Source organism: Tribolium madens, unplaced genomic scaffold (assembly GCF_015345945.1).
Source record: "Tribolium madens isolate multiple individuals breed KSU strain unplaced genomic scaffold, Tmad_KSU_1.1 Scaffold_91;HRSCAF=231;Tcas5.2_LG7, whole genome shotgun sequence".
NCBI classification, from domain to species: Eukaryota; Metazoa; Arthropoda; class Insecta; order Coleoptera; family Tenebrionidae; genus Tribolium; species Tribolium madens.
The window spans coordinates 8,703,204-8,720,870 of NW_025401063.1; the positions used below are offsets into that span (position 1 = coordinate 8,703,204).

General features: G+C 38.9%; 5 protein-coding genes across 6 annotated transcripts; 3 read left to right on the forward strand and 2 right to left on the reverse strand.

The window, feature by feature from the left end:
* The first annotated feature begins 17 nt into the window (after nucleotides 1-17).
* On the forward strand, nucleotides 18-1,560 carry LOC123010556 (probable cardiolipin synthase (CMP-forming)). The gene is made up of 5 exons (XM_044407553.1): nucleotides 18-163; nucleotides 216-690; nucleotides 740-955; nucleotides 1,003-1,163; nucleotides 1,216-1,560. The coding sequence occupies exons 2-5, from the start codon at nucleotides 217-219 to the stop codon at nucleotides 1,307-1,309; spliced, it is 945 nt and encodes a 314-aa protein (XP_044263488.1). The 5' UTR covers nucleotides 18-163; nucleotide 216; the 3' UTR covers nucleotides 1,310-1,560.
* LOC123010549 (DNA repair protein complementing XP-C cells homolog) lies at nucleotides 1,505-5,740 on the reverse strand. The gene is made up of 7 exons (XM_044407538.1): nucleotides 5,660-5,740; nucleotides 2,832-5,208; nucleotides 2,542-2,783; nucleotides 2,260-2,485; nucleotides 2,045-2,213; nucleotides 1,841-1,995; nucleotides 1,505-1,792 (listed from the first exon to the last, which is right to left on the reverse strand). Exons 2-7 carry the CDS (start codon nucleotides 5,199-5,201, stop codon nucleotides 1,583-1,585), a joined length of 3,372 nt encoding a protein of 1,123 aa, XP_044263473.1. The 5' UTR covers nucleotides 5,202-5,208; nucleotides 5,660-5,740; the 3' UTR covers nucleotides 1,505-1,582.
* A 126-nt stretch (nucleotides 5,741-5,866) lies between these two features.
* Nucleotides 5,867-10,051, forward strand: LOC123010547 (DNA damage-binding protein 1). Its single transcript, XM_044407535.1, has 10 exons — nucleotides 5,867-6,060; nucleotides 6,109-6,257; nucleotides 6,308-6,570; nucleotides 6,624-7,402; nucleotides 7,480-7,816; nucleotides 7,868-8,031; nucleotides 8,082-8,521; nucleotides 8,566-9,511; nucleotides 9,562-9,788; nucleotides 9,835-10,051. The coding sequence occupies exons 1-10, from the start codon at nucleotides 6,000-6,002 to the stop codon at nucleotides 9,916-9,918; spliced, it is 3,450 nt and encodes a 1,149-aa protein (XP_044263470.1). The 5' UTR covers nucleotides 5,867-5,999; the 3' UTR covers nucleotides 9,919-10,051.
* On the reverse strand, nucleotides 10,038-14,421 carry LOC123010548 (nuclear pore complex protein Nup133). Its single transcript, XM_044407536.1, has 7 exons — nucleotides 14,239-14,421; nucleotides 14,065-14,192; nucleotides 13,472-14,010; nucleotides 12,043-13,419; nucleotides 11,847-11,993; nucleotides 11,352-11,553; nucleotides 10,038-10,991 (listed from the first exon to the last, which is right to left on the reverse strand). Exons 1-7 carry the CDS (start codon nucleotides 14,346-14,348, stop codon nucleotides 10,069-10,071), a joined length of 3,426 nt encoding a protein of 1,141 aa, XP_044263471.1. The 5' UTR covers nucleotides 14,349-14,421; the 3' UTR covers nucleotides 10,038-10,068.
* A 344-nt stretch (nucleotides 14,422-14,765) lies between these two features.
* LOC123010550 (spastin) lies at nucleotides 14,766-17,627 on the forward strand. Of its 2 annotated transcripts, XM_044407539.1 has the most exons (7): nucleotides 14,770-15,249; nucleotides 15,301-15,471; nucleotides 15,543-15,650; nucleotides 16,040-16,249; nucleotides 16,301-16,599; nucleotides 16,657-16,896; nucleotides 16,951-17,627. In XM_044407539.1, the coding sequence occupies exons 1-7, from the start codon at nucleotides 14,820-14,822 to the stop codon at nucleotides 17,362-17,364; spliced, it is 1,872 nt and encodes a 623-aa protein (XP_044263474.1). In that variant the 5' UTR covers nucleotides 14,770-14,819; the 3' UTR covers nucleotides 17,365-17,627. The 2 variants fall into 2 exon arrangements, with proteins under 2 accessions (XP_044263475.1, XP_044263474.1); XM_044407540.1 differs by lacking the exon at nucleotides 15,543-15,650 and having other exon boundaries at nucleotides 14,766-15,249.
* The last annotated feature ends 40 nt before the right edge of the window (nucleotides 17,628-17,667 follow it).

Below are 17,667 nucleotides of genomic sequence, written 5' to 3' on the forward strand. Positions count from 1 at the left end.
GCGCCAATAATATATCACGAACCTAACCTAAAAATAGAGACCTTCAACTTACAATGTTTTTTTAAATAAGTAAATACAAATTTATTATTTTAACCAGCATCTGATAACGAACAAACAAATAAATAGTGTTTATTTCTTGTATAAGTTATGTTAAAATAAAAATGTATCACAATCATAAAAATAGGTTAAGTCGGTATTAATCCGTGTTGTTTCAGCATGAATAGTTTTAAAATTACCAGTATTTTTGTGAACAAATTACTAATAAGACGGTGCCCTTTCCGTACTTGCATAAATCTAGACTGGAACATTTCCGTTAATCACATTCAGGCCACGTCCCATTCGAAATTATTTTGCACAACTTCAAATAAGGAAAATGATGAGTATACTCGTCACAAGAGTTTAGTAAAGAACGAGTTCAAAGCCTACATTCGGCAAAACACTGAAAAACTTCGAGACACCGAACAAAAGCTCAAACAGAAGGGGACGGTGATATTACAAGACATTAAAGAAACCACTGATAAGGTCAAAGAAAAAGTAGAGGAGGTGATTGAACGGGAAAACATTTACACAATTCCCAACTTCCTTTGTGTTTCAAGAATACTCCTTTCTCCATATTTAGGCGTGTTGATAGTCCAAGCCAACTTTGACTTCGCATTAGCTGTCCTTGGAATAGCTGCAGTTACTGACTTAGTAAAAATAATACATTTTTAATACTGCCATAATAATAATTAATTTTCAGCTTGATGGATGGATTGCGCGGACGTGGGAAAGTCAGTCGTCAAAACTTGGGAGTTTTCTAGACCCAATGGCTGATAAAGTCCTGATAGCCACCTTATTTCTGACTCTGACCTATGCCGACTTAATCCCAATAGCTCTAACCAGTCTCATTGTACTTCGTGATGTCTGTCTTGTCACTGCAGGTTTTGTCATAAGATACAGGTCACTACCACCACCTGTACGCAATTTCCAATTGTTTTACTATTAGTAAAATTGTGTTTGCAGAGGACCTTGAGCAGGTATTTTGACGCTACACACGCCACTGCTCAGTTAGCACCGACTTTTATCAGCAAAGTTAATACAGGAGTTCAGTTGTTACTGGTAGGGTCTACACTAGCGGCCCCTGTGTTTCACTACGTTGGCCATCCTGCATTGGAGTGTTTGTGGTAAGCTCACAGCCAAGTTTATTATTAAAAAGTGTAATTAAAATCATTGTAGGTATATTACTGGTGCTACTACTTTAGCAGCTGGGTTTAGCTACATCTTTTCGAAAAACACGTACCAAATTTTTAAAAAAATACCCAAAAAGTAGAAAAGGCTGACTGATTGTTTAGGTTTGTATCAATTCGTAGATTTAAGGACAACCGATTTTAAACAGACATGAGATAAGTCGTGTATGAGAAGTAGACCTTGATGAAAGTTCCCATCTTAATTTTTCACAATGTACATATATTATTGTGCCGATCCTAAAATATTTTGTTATCTTTTTATTTATGAAAAGGCTCAATACTAGAAAAATACATATATTTAGTAAAGCAAATAAAGTAACAAAAACCCGTAAAATTCTGCGATTGGTAATACTGCATTATTCAGATTCGCTTTCAACTTTCCTTTTTCTACCCACCTTAAGAGTGGGTTTGCTTTTCTTTTTTCCCGCTCCTCCGGAACATTCTCCAAATTCATATTTCGCTTTCAAACGTTCACGTATCAACAAACCCCTGATAAGTCTTTTCCAATTCCCATAAACCCTTTTATCGATTTTTTCCTGTTCTTTTTTCTCCAACTCATCTTGTTCCTTTATTACTTCCATTAGTAAACACCTTTGTGTTAAATTAAAACTTACCAATTCCCATGCTGCGGTAAGAACATCAGCAAACTCCTCACACACAATATATCCATCGTAAGTCGGGTGATTCCACCCACCGTGAAAATCAAACCCTACAAGCGCCGGAGCACAATCAATATTCATCTTTTTTGCAACCTTATTCAAGCCCGGAACTACAAAAAAAAAACAATAAGCCGATTTTAACCCTCAAGTGAGTCTTACGTTTCAAATGAACTGTTTTCTTAGGTAACATGCAAGGTTTGAACAACTCAACATTCCCAAAAGCATTTCTAGGAACGATCCCGTTTTCGGCAGTGGGAGGTTCATAGTCTTGAACTTGCCAGGGCCCAAAGACTTCCAACAATTGATCGGTTATAATCTTGTTGGATAACTAAAACCACCAATTGTGACAAATGTATATTGTTATTTGCACATACTTTATCCCATTTGGGTCTAGCTTTAACGATTTTGTATGGCTGTTCTCCAGGTTTGACAACTTTGGCGTGCTTCAACCAGATGTCTCTGGAATGTAAGATGTAGACGCACTGTCTGGAATAGACAGGTTCGTTGCGGACGAACCCCAAAGTTGGGGGATCAGGTGGGTATAATGCTTCAAATTTGAGAAGGTGGCGTTTCAGGACGTACAAGGGGTGATTTTTATATCTAAAATAATGTTAGACATTCTTAATTAAACCTGAGCAAATAACCGATTAAATTACTCTGCAATTGAAGTCGGTAAAGGTTTCTCCAACTGTTGTCGCTCCAACTCATCATCCTCTTCCCTATCTCTGACAGTTTGGGGCCCTGTGAAAGGTTTCACGGTTGCCTCCCACCATTTAGAGTCAATTCTCAGTTTTCTAGTAACTGTATTAAAGTTAGTGCAGTATCTCCTAGTCACATCTTTGATCCTATTATCGTTATTCCAAGCAACTATGTATGAAACTGGATGAGTGGCTCGACTCTACGAAAACTTTACTCAGACTTTGTTTTTACAATCGACAAAACTCACATGTAATTCGGTAACACAATGGATCTGTCCTTTGACAACATCAACACTGATCCACTTTTCCTCCACTTCCATGAACACTTCACACCAAACATCCAACCCTTGCTTCTTCTTTATTTTACTGTCATCGTCTTCAGGTTTCACTTGTACTCGTCGTTTTACTTTGACTTTCGGTGTAAACTCATCTTCACTTTCGTGGTTTTTTTTCTTGATGGCTTCAGGGGCATAGTCGCTGTCACTATCACCACCGACGCTTTTACGTTTTCGGACTGTTCTAGAACGGGTCAAATCCTTCTGTTCTTTTATACTCTTTTTAACAAGTTGTATAATGTCTTTACGCACATCCAGAGCTTTAGGTACGTGGTTTTTGAGCTTTTTGAGATTGACACCATTGGTTTGAGGCGATTTTGTGTCTTTTTTAGTGGACGGACTTGGAAATTGTGTGAAGTCGTCCTCTGAATCGGAATCACGATATTTTGGCAGAGTTTTCAATCGTTTGGATTGTGTCTTTAGAGTTGGTTGTTCTGTTGGCTTTTGGGTCAGTTTTCTTAAATTCGGTTTAGATGGTGTGTCGCTGTCGTTCGCACCATCTACTTGAGGAATGGTAGGTTTCTGACTCCTTGTACGCCTTTTATTAGTTGTCTCTTCTCCACCAGTGGTTGTTTTTAGCTTAGTTTCGGTTTTGGGTTTGGTATTTTTTGTAGTGTCACTTTTAGTTATTTGTTTACGTTTAGGAACATCACCTGTACTTCTTGAACGAGTACTGGTTTTAGGACTTTTGTCTGCTTCCTCCGACTTTGCTTTTATAGTTTCACTTGAACTTTTTGATCGAGTATTAGGTTTGGGATTTTTAACTTCAAGAGTTGCTTTAGGCAATTTTTTTCCTCCTACAGGTTTATCCTTCGACGTTTGCGTTCGAGTATTTGCTTTGGGATTTTCAACTTCTACAAGTTTATCACTTGCATTTTTAGAGCGAGCGCTGGTTTTAGGATTTTTGGTTTTAAGATTCGTTTTTTCACCTGTTTTAATATCACTTGTACTTTTCGATCGTGTACTGGTTTCGGGTTTCTTGACTTCGAGAGTCGATGCTTCGCCTATTTTAGCCCCAATTACGCTTTTGGACCGAGGATTAGTTTTAGTTTCTTGTTTAGTGTTTTTAGCTTCAGACTCTTCTTTTGTATCTTCAGATGTAGATTTCTTGTTTGCTTTATTTTTACTTGTCGACGCTTTTTTATCAGTTTTAGTGCTCAGTGAATGCAATTCGCTGCTTGGGGGCCTTAAAGGCTCGACTTGAAACGACAAAATCAAACGACAATGAATACCCAAAGACCGCAGAATAGCCACAAAAATCAAAACCAATATTTTCTTACTGTATGCTGTCTTTTTCAACATTTGTTCCGCGAGTGTTTCATCTAAAGGTTTTTCCGTTATCACTGGTTTCTCCACCACTTCTATAGCATTTCTAAACCATTTCAAAATCTGAGTTAAATAATTAAGGTCTGTACGATCAGCTGGGAAACAATTCTGTGAGGGAATTAGTGATAGTGCAGTTGATAAGACGTTTTCTGAGTTGATTTTAGTATTGACATAATTGCCATGAGCAATCCAACATAATAAATGCACTTTATGAACAAAAACTTGGTTTTCTTTCCTCACTCGATTGATTCGTCGCTTTATAGCCGCCATTAAATCAACTCCTTTCTTCTTTTTAACAGCACCAGGCATCTCCACTGTAATTTCAAGCCCTTCTTTAGGCGCCGAACCTTTTTCTTTCTGTTTTTGTTCCTTCTGTTCCGTCACATCCTCCCAACCTTCCTTTTCAGAATCAGAACACGACTCAAAATCACTGGAATGCAAAGTTGCCTCAAGTTGGGCCCGATTTTCATCGCTCAGAGATTTTAAATTTGCTTCACCAGCAGCTAGCAAATTCTCAACGTTCAATTCGTTATTTTCTTTTGCTTGTTTTTTTGCATTGTACTCCTCAATGTGTCGTTTCGCCTCTTCCAACTTTTTAGTGTAATTGTGGAGTTGACTAAAATTCAGTTTTGAAGTTGAAGGAGAAGCTTGAATGGCTTCCACTGCAGGTACATCATCATTGCTCTCAGAATCACTGAGCGTATTTGTCTTGACTCCTTCAAGAATTTCATTTTCGATTTTTTCAAATGAAAGATTGTCTTTTTGAACAGTGAAAAAGGGTGAGTCTAGGTCTAGTTTGTCGGCAGGTTGTAGATAGTTTTCAATATCGCTTTCGCTGGACGATTCATTTGTGGCTGGTTTCGTTTTTTTCGGTGGAGATTCTTTGACTTTAGATAAAGGGGTGTCATCATCGCTGCTGTCGGAGGGCAAACTTTTTGGGGCTCGCCTGCGGCGCATCTTGCTTCTGTTGTGTGTTAAATTTAAAATTATAATTATGCAAATAATAAAATAAATTATCCATATATTTTATAAATATTTAGAAAAAAATTGGAGAAAAACTTAAAAAAAAAAAAACTTCAAAAATGTAAAACTTGCTTTATATTGTTTCACAACAAATAATCACTTATTTATTATTAAAAAGCGTAATGTTGCGTAACTTTTGCATTAGCATAAATACTAACAACGCATATTTCCCGCGCAAATAAACAAAAGTTTTTGCAGTAATTTAATTTCGATTCTTGACCGCAAATTGGTCTGATTTCGGCTAAATTTATATTCAAATTACTCTTCATAATACTAGAAGTTGGAACTACTGCACATTTTTAATAATATATCTTTTAAAACAATTAAAACTTGAGCGAAAAAAAAACTTCTATGAGACAGGTTATGTCAAATGCCCACTGTAAGTTACTCACCTTAAGGAAAATAAAAAAATGTCAACAACAATACTCCAGAAACTAATTTAAATTAGACATTGAGCAACAAAAAAAAAACACGTTATTTTATTCTCTTTCCACTTAATCAATTAATTACACACGATTACACCTTTATTACAATTTTTTTACCAATTTTAAAACGAACATGAAGTTAGGCACTTGTCACTTTTGGTTGGTGACTTTTTTGTTTCTGTGCTGTTTCAAATTGTATATGGTTGGCAAGCATTTTTCTAAAGTGCATTAGCGCCGGATGATACGAAAAATGATATTTTGAGTCATTTCAATAATTTTAAGCAATAAATCTCGTGGAATTTACATAATGGCTTACCATTACGTCGTCACGGCTCATAAGCCAACGGCTGTAACAGCCTGTGTTACAGGTATGCGATATTGACCATCTAGCAGCGAATACATAACCTTTTTCTTAGGCAATTTTACTTCTCCGAGCGATTTGAACTTAATTGTGGGCAAAAATACAAGACTAGAGATTTATTTGGTAACACCTGAAGGTCTCAGGCCTGTCAAGGAAGTCGCACTTTATGGAAAAGTTGCTGTAATGAAATTATTCAGACCCCAAGTTTGTATTGTTATGGAGTTTTTGTGGAGTATTATTGTGGCGTATTTTAGCATGAGAAGAAAGATTTGTTGTTTATTGTCACAATGCGTTACAATGCAATGATCCTTGAATGTGTGAATGATGCTGATAATTTGGATATTATTACTAAAGCCCATGGGAATGTTGCTGATAAAATAGGGAAGCCTTCGGAGACGGGGATTTTGGCCGTGATTGACCCCAAGGCCCGAGTGATTGGTTTACGTCTCTATGACGGGTTATTTAAGATTATACCTCTGGAAAAAGATAATTCTGAATTAAAAGCGTCAAATATCAGGTACTTGTTTCAGATTTTGCAATTACTTTATTTACTTTTGTATTAATAAACAGAATTGACGAGTTGCAAGTTCACGATGTGGAATTCCTCCATGGTTGTGCCAACCCGACTTTGATTCTCATTCACCAAGACGTAAACGGCCGTCATGTCAAAACCCATGAAATCTCCCTTAGAGAAAAAGAATTTGTTAAAGTTCCTTGGAGACAGGACAACGTCGAAACTGAAGCCTCTATGATAATCCCTGTGCCATCCCCACTAGGTGGTGCTATAATAATCGGCCAAGAGAACATCCTCTACCATGACGGTATCACCCCAGTGGTCGTTGCCCCCGCTGTTATTAAACAAAGCACCATCGTGTGCTATGCCAAAGTCGATCCTGGCGGCCTTCGTTACCTCCTCGGCGACATGGCCGGCCATCTTTTCATGCTATTTTTAGAAGTGGAAAATCGGGGCGACGGTAATGACGTCGTTAAAGACTTGAAAGTGGAACTGTTGGGGGAAATCGCGACGCCTGAATGTATTACGTACTTGGATAATGGAGTTTTATTCATTGGATCGAGATTGGGCGACTCGCAGTTGGTAAAACTGACCACTAAACCTAACGAAAGTGGGTCGTATGTTACCGTGATGGAGTCGTTTACGAATTTAGCGCCGATTTTGGATATGTGTGTTGTTGATTTGGAGAGGCAGGGACAGGGGCAGTTGGTGACTTGCTCGGGGGCGTTCAAGGAGGGATCCTTGAGGATTATCAGAAATGGCATTGGGATTCAGGAGCATGCATCCATTGATTTGCCAGGGATTAAGGGGATGTGGGCGTTGCAAGTGGCGTCAGGTATTTAAAAATGAGCAAAATAGAAGAAAACGTGTTTTTTGGCATCTTGAATATTGTTTTTGTAATAATTCTTACAGATGGCCGGTACGACAATACCTTAGTCCTGGCTTTCGTTGGTCAAACACGCGTCTTGAGCTTAAACGGTGAGGAAGTTGAAGAAACCGACATTGCCGGCTTTGCCTCCGACCAACAGACTTTTTTCTGCGGCAACGTCATCCACGAACAGATCGTCCAAGTTACCCCAATCTCTGCACGTCTAATATCAGCGCAAAACAAAACTTTGTTAGCCGAATGGAAACCACCTACTGATAAAAATATAGCTGTAGTGGCATGCAATACGTGCCAAATAGTAGTTTCAACAGGCTCCATTTTGTATTATATTGAAATCCACCAGAATGAACTAATCATGAAAGGGTAAGTAAGGGTGAGACTGGTGATGGAAATGTGATACAATAATTGTTTTAGAGTGACTACACTTGACGTTGAGGTGGCTTGTTTGGATATTAGCCCTCTCGGGGATGGGGTAACAACCTCGGAATATATCGCGGTGGGACTATGGACCGATATTACTGCTCGGATTTTGCGCATACCCGACTTGTCTGAAGCTACTAAAGAGTATCTAGGGGGAGGTATAAAAAATAATTAATAGTGAGGTTGGATACGAATTATTTGTTTGCAGAAATTATACCTCGCTCGGTCCTAATGACCTGTTTCGAGGGTCATAATTACTTGTTATGTGCCTTGGGTGACGGTTCAATGTTCTATTTCGTGTTTCACAAAGATACAGGAACGTTAAGTGACAAAAAACGTGTCACTTTGGGCACCCAACCCACTGTTTTACGAACCTTCCGCTCGTTGAGCACTACGAATGTTTTTGCTTGTTCTGATAGACCGACTGTAATTTATTCATCCAATCACAAGCTTGTGTTTTCTAATGTTAACATGAAAGAAGTTAATCATATGTGTTCGCTTAATGCTGAGGCATATCCGGACAGTCTAGCTTTAGCAACAGATTCGTCCGTCACAATTGGGACAATCGATGAGATACAGAAGTTGCATATTCGGACGGTGCCGTTGCAGGAGTCGCCAAAGAGAATAGCGTACCAAGAGGAGTCACAGGTTGGTAGGACTGACAGTTTTGAGTGAAACTAATAAATTGTTAGACTTTTGGTGTATTGACGGCTCGCATCGATATACAAGACTCGACGGGGTTAAATCCGGCGCGTCCAAGCGCTTCGACTATGGCTCAGTCGGTAACATCATCAAGTAGTGTTGGGTCTCTCTCAATGAGTAAATCTGGGAGTAGCAGTTTGATTGGTGGTAACATAATCCCCGACTATGGGCAAGAAGTCGAGATACACAACTTGCTCATTATCGATCAACACACCTTTGAAGTCTTGCATGCCCACCAGTTGATGCAACAGGAATACGCCATGTCGATAATCTCAACCAATCGCTTAGGTGGTGATATGAACGAATATTACATAATCGGCACTGCCACAGTCAATCCTGAAGAATCAGAACCCAAACAAGGCCGTATCTTAATTTTCCAATGGAATGACAATAAACTAACCCAAGTGTCTGAGAAAGAAATCAAAGGTGCTTGCTACTCTCTTGCGGAGTTCAACGGCAAACTGCTGGCGAGTATTAACAGCACAGTGAGACTTTTCGAGTGGACTGTAGAAAAAGAATTGCGATTGGAGTGTTCACACTTTAATAATATACTAACTCTGTTCTTAAAAACAAAAGGAGATTTTATTCTTCTGGGTGACTTGATGCGCAGCATGACCTTGCTGCAGTATAAGACAATGGAAGGTAGTTTTGAAGAAATCGCGAGAGATTATAACCCGAATTGGATGACAGCTGTTGAAATACTTGACGATGACATTTTCCTAGGAGCTGAAAACTCGTTTAATATTTTTGTTTGTCAGAAAGACAGTGCGGCTACTACGGACGAAGAAAGGTCACAAATGCACGAAGTGGGGCGGTTTCATGTCGGCGATATGATCAACGTTTTCAGACATGGATCTCTAGTTATGCAAAATTTGGGAGAGACGTCGACTCCGACTACAGGCTGTGTCTTGTTTGGTACAGTGAGTGGGGCTATAGGTACACTTTTTATTTCTCATTTGTTGCGTCGTTAAGTATCCTGGTTTTAGGTTTAGTTACACAGATAACTCAAGATTTTTACGACTTTCTCCTAGAATTGCAAAATAAATTATCGACGGTTATTAAATCGGTTGGTAAAATTGATCACTCCCAATGGAGAGCGTTCAATACCGATATTAAAACAGAGGCTAGTGAAGGCTTCATTGATGGTGACTTGATTGAAAGTTTCCTCGATTTGTCACATGATAAAATGAAGGAAGTGGCCGATGGACTACAGGTAGAACGACCGCAAACTAAGTATTTTTCTAAACTGGTTGTTTCAGATTACCGGGGAAGGCGGCATGAAACAGGACTGTACCGTCGATGATTTAGTCAAAATGGTGGAGGATTTAACGAGGATTCATTAATTTCTCATGTGTGTTTATTATTTTATATAATACACCCCAGAAGAGGAAGACTATTAAGTAGTACCTTTCAGAAGTACAGTTACTGTCTTTTTTGTCTGTTAGTATTAGAAAAATAAAACTTCATATAAAATGATTTATTGTAAAAAAAAATTAATCTACAGTTTGTGACTTATAAATATGTTCGTAACCTGTTTTTAACAAAAACTGGAAATTGGTGTTATTTCGTAAGTCCCCTAAAGAGTCGTCACCTAGCAGTGTATCCAAGGGCGGGAGAAGATTCCATCCATCTCCGTCCAAATCCATGGCTAGGTCAACTAATTTGAAGAACAGTTTATTTTGTAGAATTTCCATAGGGCTATCCAAATTTTCGTGGTCCCATAAATCCCTTAATAACGCGTATCTCCAAATTTTTAATGACATTTCTTGTCTCAACTCTTCATCGTCGATGAATGCTAACAAATCGAGCGCTTTCTTAAACTCCAATTCTCCAGCTTCTGTATATTCTTTACAAATATAGAGATTAATCAAATCCTTTGGCGGAATTACGCGAATATGAATCGGATCATATCCAAACTGTTGCAAAACATAATCCGGGATATCCTCCTGATATGCAATCAAATCCAATCTCGATTGAACATTCTTTAAAAACTCCTCATTAACAGGTCCTGAAGCCAATTTCGCCAGTTTACACAAACTGAACATTGTTTTTTGCCTTGTTACCGACTCTGTCTCGTTTAAAGCCAAGTTTTGCAAGGTGTTTGCCGCTTGGTTGTACTTCTTATCGAAAATCTCTTGCATCCACGACAGTGATGGATGACCCGACAGGAAATTTGTGAGTTTTTGAATGTTTTTCGATTTGCCGACGTGTTTGCACATGTCAATCAATTTGCCTTGTTTGTTCTCTTTTAAAAACCAATTGTAGACGAATTCGGAAAATCCCTCATTGCTAAACCGTTCCAAATAATCGTCGAGTCGGCGTTGATTACCCGTCGATTCACAAAGGATCATAAGTGTCTCGAAATCGAGGTATTTTTCGGCAAGTTTGGCACATCTCTCCCAGTCTTTTTCCTGTACTTTAAACAAAAATTAATTACATAATTCAAAAAAGATTACATTGCACAACACATTTTGTTTCCAAAGGAAATTTGGGTAGAAATTTACACATTTTGATACAAACGAGTAATATTAAATTTTTTTATTATGCAGTCTTGTTGTTATTGTTAAGTTAATTAATTATTGTTAGTTCAAATGAACTAATTAATTATAACTATTATTTATTGTCTCCACATTGGTGGGTGATTTAATAAATCTAAAAACATTGTTATAAGCTTTTATTTAACTTGCTTTGTTGTCTGTCTGTCTGTTTACTTATTTTCATCTCTACCCACACTTTTACCAGACATAAAAAGTTTAAATTTTAAATTGGTACTTACTAAATGGTCTCATGAATTTTTGGCGATCAGAGCAGTATTGTTTGTAAATAATTTCTTCCAAAGAGGTTCCTTTGATGCTTTCTAAATGACTTTTTCGACCGTCTAGGATTATGTCGGTGATGGAGACCAGTTGTTCGAGAAGATCGGTCTTTAGGCGCTCTTTGCTTGTCAAAATTATTCCGTAGTTGTATGTGAGATAATGCTAAAAACCAATAAATAATAATTAGTTTGCCATTTTTAACAAAAACTTTTACAAAAACCTTTTTGGTTATAGAAAAGTTCGAAACACTGCATTATTATTATTATGCAAAACATAAAGAAAGTAGTGAAACACACTAAATAATGTTTTATTTGTCTTAAAACCTGAATTCATCTCGTAATAATGTCATTATAATGGAAATTTGTTGGTGGTTATTCATATTGTGACTGTCAATAATGGAAGTTATTACATCACGCTTGATGACTAAAAACTGTGTGTTATGACAGAAGTATTACCATTTGGGATAGATAATTGAACAGTCCCTCCGACCCACTAGCCGCAGTCCATGGCAAAAAATCGGGGGCTATGGCAATGACTGCTTCCGACGGCTTGTAACTCATCACATTCTGTTCTCTAAAGTTGATCACGCTTTTAAACGCACCCTAAACAAAATATAAGAAATATTTCGCTTTCTTAAAACAAAAAACATACCAAAATAATGTCATTTGCTTCGTGGATCATATCAACAATTTGAGTCGGATTCATGTTGGAATGTGACATATCTTCACAATAATTTACCATCTCTTGTACACCCTTATGCACTTGGCTGATCTCCCGGAAAAACACATCTTGGTAGGTTAACCCATTTTCCGGCCTGGTTTCAGACTCGGTCGTCGCTTTTTCAATGGCTTTTTCCAAAACATGACTATTAGCAGCCGTTTTGAGACTAATCGCAGCTACGATTTTTTCGGATAATTCGCCTATGATGTAAGTTGTTGCTGTTGTAGTGTTACGAATTGTTGATGCGGATAATTGGGCCCACAATCCTGACTCTTTGAGAAATTTAATAAACAATGAAAGTGCTTTTTGTTTGTTTTTTAATTGGTCTAGGACTTGCATCGAGTACGAACTGCCGAGACCGACTTGATGGTCCTTGGACCATCGAGGATCGCCGGCTGGAGTGTCGTCGATTAAATCTGTGCCCATCATTATTACGACTTTATCAAGTAAAGAGTCGATTCCTGGGAGTTTGGACGCGTCTGGAGGGAACAACTCGTCGATGATATCTTTACATGCTTGCTCCTGGTTTTGTATTCGAAAAATAAAAGCGGCCTTTAATTGACTCACTGTGTCTTTATAAACGACGGAAATCTCCTCAGGGTCCATATTATAAATGGAGAGATTGTTAACAACGACATTATCATTAAATGATGTGTCCACAGGAGTATTAGGGCATGTGAGACTCAGATTTAAGTCATTTGACATATCATTACTCGCTATAGCGACTAAGCCATGATTTCTGGAGAAAAATATAGGAGTGTTGACACAAATCGAACCCGCCAATAAGAAATCTTGAGGTGTGTTAAACTCTAAAATGTCAGGCTCTTCTTGAGGTTTGATAACAGTAATATGTTTCTGGTTATATAAATACGCATTAATGCCACATAAAAGGAAACGATATGATAGTGAATCACCCGGGTTGTTTTCCCGATACAAGTCTGTAATTTTCAGCAGAAGAAAATCTTTGACAGCTGTGGGTGCTTGATTCGTGTTTGTTTGTAGACTTATCATCGCATAATGTACCCTGGGTGAAATCGGAATATTAACCGCTGCTGCTAATACTATAACGCTGTCTTTGTCCGATTGGATGTCAAGTAGCCACGTGTCGATTTCGGTTTGGTCGCCCACACAATTCTCCCAGAGGGCGCTACGAAAACTATCCCTGACTATCCGGTTTAATTCCGCGACAAATATCAACTCTTCGTCGTTTTTGGACAGTTGCCACTTTTGCAGATTGTGGTCGGCTAGAACGTAGACCGTCCATGCGTCACCAGTTGTGTTAGAAACGCTCATAACGCGCACAATTCCCTGTTTAAATTTTTCCATTATGTTATTGTTTAATAAATTGAAAGTTACTTACACTTTCAGCCGAGCTTTCGCTGGCGATTGGCCCAAAAATCAGACTCGACATTCTTTTACTAATGCCCCCTAACCAGCCAGTTGGTATTCTAAGTGTTTTGCATTTCAAAGTGTGTCTCCCGCCGTTTAACTGTGGCTGGAGCAACAAAACAGTGCAAGTAGTAGTTGCCAGTATGCAGCCGAGGCCCTCTACGTCGGTTAGACTGTCGCATTCTTGGCCTTGTAGGTTGACGTGCTGTTCCACAGAGATCCCTTCGTGGACAATTGCCGGCCAGTAGCGCACTACCCCTTCTGGAGAAACGGCGATACAAGAAGGTGTGTTTGAGTCTGCATTTAAGAACACTGATACCAATTCAGCTCTGTGGGCCAAGTCGCTTTGGGGAAGTTGTAATTCAAAGCACTGGTTTAGTAAACTTGTCTTTTTTGATGGTGTGTCGAGTAAGACGGGGCTTTGGCGGTATTGCCAGATCAGTAAACGACGTCCGCAAACTACCCAGAGGTACCCGTGTTTGGAAATTCGTGCTGATACGACAGTATTTCCTTAAAAAAAACAACAAATTCATATGGAAATTGGTTCCAAAGGGGGTGTTTTACTGTCAGCAAATGTGAGGGCTTCAGTTATAAGAACTGGAAGGGGCTGTCCGAAACGTTCAACGTAATTGTAAGGTGTTGATAGAATTATTTGCACCGATTGGGTTGATTTTCCTGATACGCTGAAACGGCTGAAAAACCGGTAAATAAGAATGTTAGGTTAAGTTTTTGACTTACGATGATTTTCGGAAACTAGATGGAATGATTTTCTTGGCGCTGAGATTTTGTCGAGGGCGGGGAGAAAATGGACTTCTGGTAGAGAAGGAAGAGTTGAAGCTTCTTTCCATGCCGAATTCAATTGAAAAATTCGAATTTTAAAATTTTTTTGAAGACGAATAACAGCTGACATGCGCGCACTGCCCATAGAGTCCTATGCTCAACAAGTCCCAACAGTTTAACTTCATGATTTATCAATATTGTAGAACAAACAAATAATTGTATTACAAAAAGCGATTATTATTAAACATTATCATAAGAAAATTGTAAAATATTTAAAGCATTGTGAATTTCCTCAACAAGCGGGCACATAACATAAAAAACTTAAAATGTTTTGTTTTATTAACTTTTATTTTTGTCTAATGTAATTTTGGAACAACTAAACACCTAAACAGGACCTTGGTTATTGTTAAATTTACTTCCATAAAGCTTCTTATTTTGTTTAATGAAACAATATTTAAAAATGTTTTCAAATGTGGTACTCCTGTGACGTTTAAAGTGCGTGAAGTTGGCGCAAAATTGACGTTTGTTATGGCATCCGGATGGTGCGTAAAACTCAAACGAAATCACCTGGCAAAAAATCAAGAAAAAGTGACCCCGACATTTCGAGAAACGATGTGATGTTCACAACGTACACAGAGACATCTGTCCACAAGCGAAACCTATGCATCGTTTCATTTCCGATAATTTTTTTGTTCAACATTTTGCGCACATTGCTGTACCAAATCTTTGTTATCCTTCGTTTCGTGTATTGTAGTTCGTCGAATTATCTAATAAAGAAACGTCAGTTTGGATGTGAAAGTGACCAACAAGTTGCAACTTGTGTCATTGAAGAAATCACCGAAATGACTCACGCCCAAAGAGTCACAGGGCCGGGGCCAGGCGACCCCCTTTTAGCCAAACAGAAGCACCATCACCGCCGAGCCTTCGAGTACATCTCCAAGGCGCTCAAAATCGATGAGGAGAATGAAGGTCAGTGCCCGGTTTGGAGTACACAGGTGAATAATTGATGCCAATTTGTAGGTCAGAAGGATTTGGCTATTGAGTTGTACAGGAAAGGTATCACAGAACTGGAATTGGGGATTGCGGTGCAGTGTTGGGGCGGCCGCGGAGAAGTGTGGGAAAGGGCCCAACGCCTTCACGAGAAGATGAAAACCAATCTTGCCATGGCAAAAGACAGGCTGCAGTTTTTGGGTAACTAGATAGGATTAAATTGTTTTATTTTGGTTTGGTATTTATGTCTTTGTTATTATTTCTGTTTATAGAAAGCATGGATATGTTACATCGACAGGATGTTCAAAAAGAACCAAAAGAGGCTCCTAAACTTAGCTACACTAGCAATATTCCTACTCCCAAACTTTGTTTTAACAAAGGTATTCTTATTTCCAGTATATCAGCTTCCATTGGTGTAACTCGTAGTTGAACGGCTTCTAAGAGTAGAACACGTTGATCGATATCTTATAATCTCTAGTTTATTAATTAAAAGAATATGTAATCGCAGCAATCATTATGAACATTAATATTTTAATGACTAACAGCCTCAACTAGATTATCAATTTTCATCGCTTTTATGATTTGGTCGAGTTGTATAAAAAATCATTGCTATTGACTCCGATTCATTGGTTGAAAGACGATGTTTTTTATCTTTACTCATTTTCATTAAATTACCTACAACAACCAATGAGTTCCACATTTTTTATTTTCAATTAATTGTTAAAACAATCAATTGTCGTGTTACTACTGCACTGAATTTTTTCTTTAGCTTCTGGCAAGAAACTGTCAGTGGCTGGTAAACGCCCCCCTAACGCAACCCTGGCGAAAAGTCAAACTTTGCCCCGTTCGATGGGGTCCCGTTCAGCACCTATTCAGCCCGTCCGCCCCTTCAATAAGCTCTCGTCGACTCCTCCTGCCGTCAAAAAACAACTGTCGGTGCCGGGTACCACAGGCTCTCCTGCTCGAAAAACAACTTCAAGTATGACGCTAGATCGAAAGTACGATAATTATTGATTTGTTTCTCTAACAGTAGCAACTTCGAGTAAATCAACATCGCGGGGTGGCAAATCGCCTAATTTGAGAGGCGTTGATACAAAACTAGCTCAATGCATTATTGACGAGATCGTAGAAGGGGGTCTGCAAGTCCAATGGGACGACATCGTGGGTCAGGATGCTGCCAAACAAGCGTTACAAGAAATGGTAATCTTGCCGTCGCTGCGACCTGAACTGTTCACGGGCTTGCGGACCCCAGCGAGAGGTTTGCTCCTGTTCGGGCCTCCAGGAAACGGGAAAACTTTACTCGCGAGGGCTGTGGCAACGGAATGTCGGGTAAAAATAAACAACTCGTCTTGCAATCCGTAATAATGAAAAATTTTTCAAACGTAGGCAACTTTTTTCTCAATTAGTGCTGCAAGTCTCACTTCGAAATACGTGGGCGATGGTGAAAAAATGGTTAGGGCCCTTTTCGCCGTCGCTCGGGAGTTGCAACCTTCGATTATTTTTATCGATGAAGTCGATTCGCTTCTCTCTGAACGTTCAAATAACGAGCATGAGGCTAGTCGCAGGCTGAAAACTGAATTTCTAGTCGAATTCGATGGGTTGCCAAGCAACCCCGACAGTGAACGAGTAAGACGATGATTCATTGTTTTAACAGAAGTCTTCTTTACCGTTATTTTGAAGGTCGTAGTGATGGCGGCTACCAACCGCCCTCAGGAACTAGACGAAGCGGCTCTCCGTAGGTTCCCGAAGCGCGTCTACGTCACACTCCCCGATCTTGAGACTCGTATCCGATTGTTTAAAATGTTGTTGGCAAAACAGGGTTGCACACTCACGCAACAAGAACTGAAACGATTGGCGACACTCACTGAAGGATACTCGGCTAGTGATTTGACAGCCCTAGCGAAAGATGCCGCTTTGGGACCAATTCGGGAGTTGCAGCCGGAACAAGTGAAGGAGATGGATCCCAATGCGTTGAGGAGTATCACCATTAATGATTTTTTGGATTCGTTGAAACGGATCAGGAGGAGTGTCTCGCCACAGAGCTTGGTGGCGTACGAGAAGTGGTCGTTGCAGTACGGAGACATGTCTATTTAACCATTCCGCTTTTACTTTGGTGACTTTTCGTTTTAATCTGTGATATTAACTGTATTTTTGTTTGAAATTTTGCTGCCTGTTGATTTTGTTGTCTTGTTTCATAGTACAAAAGAGTTTCTCTTTTTTGAGCCGAAATGACGTATGAAAATACTAAAAGTAATGTAGTCCATTAGATTAGGAGTGTTTTTAAGAGTTTGTGTTTATTAGCACGTTTTTATTACCATAATTTTATATTTTTTTTGAAGTTGTACACTTGGAAGTGTCTCAAGTCAGATGTTGCTTTTTTCATAAAACGTTTGTAAT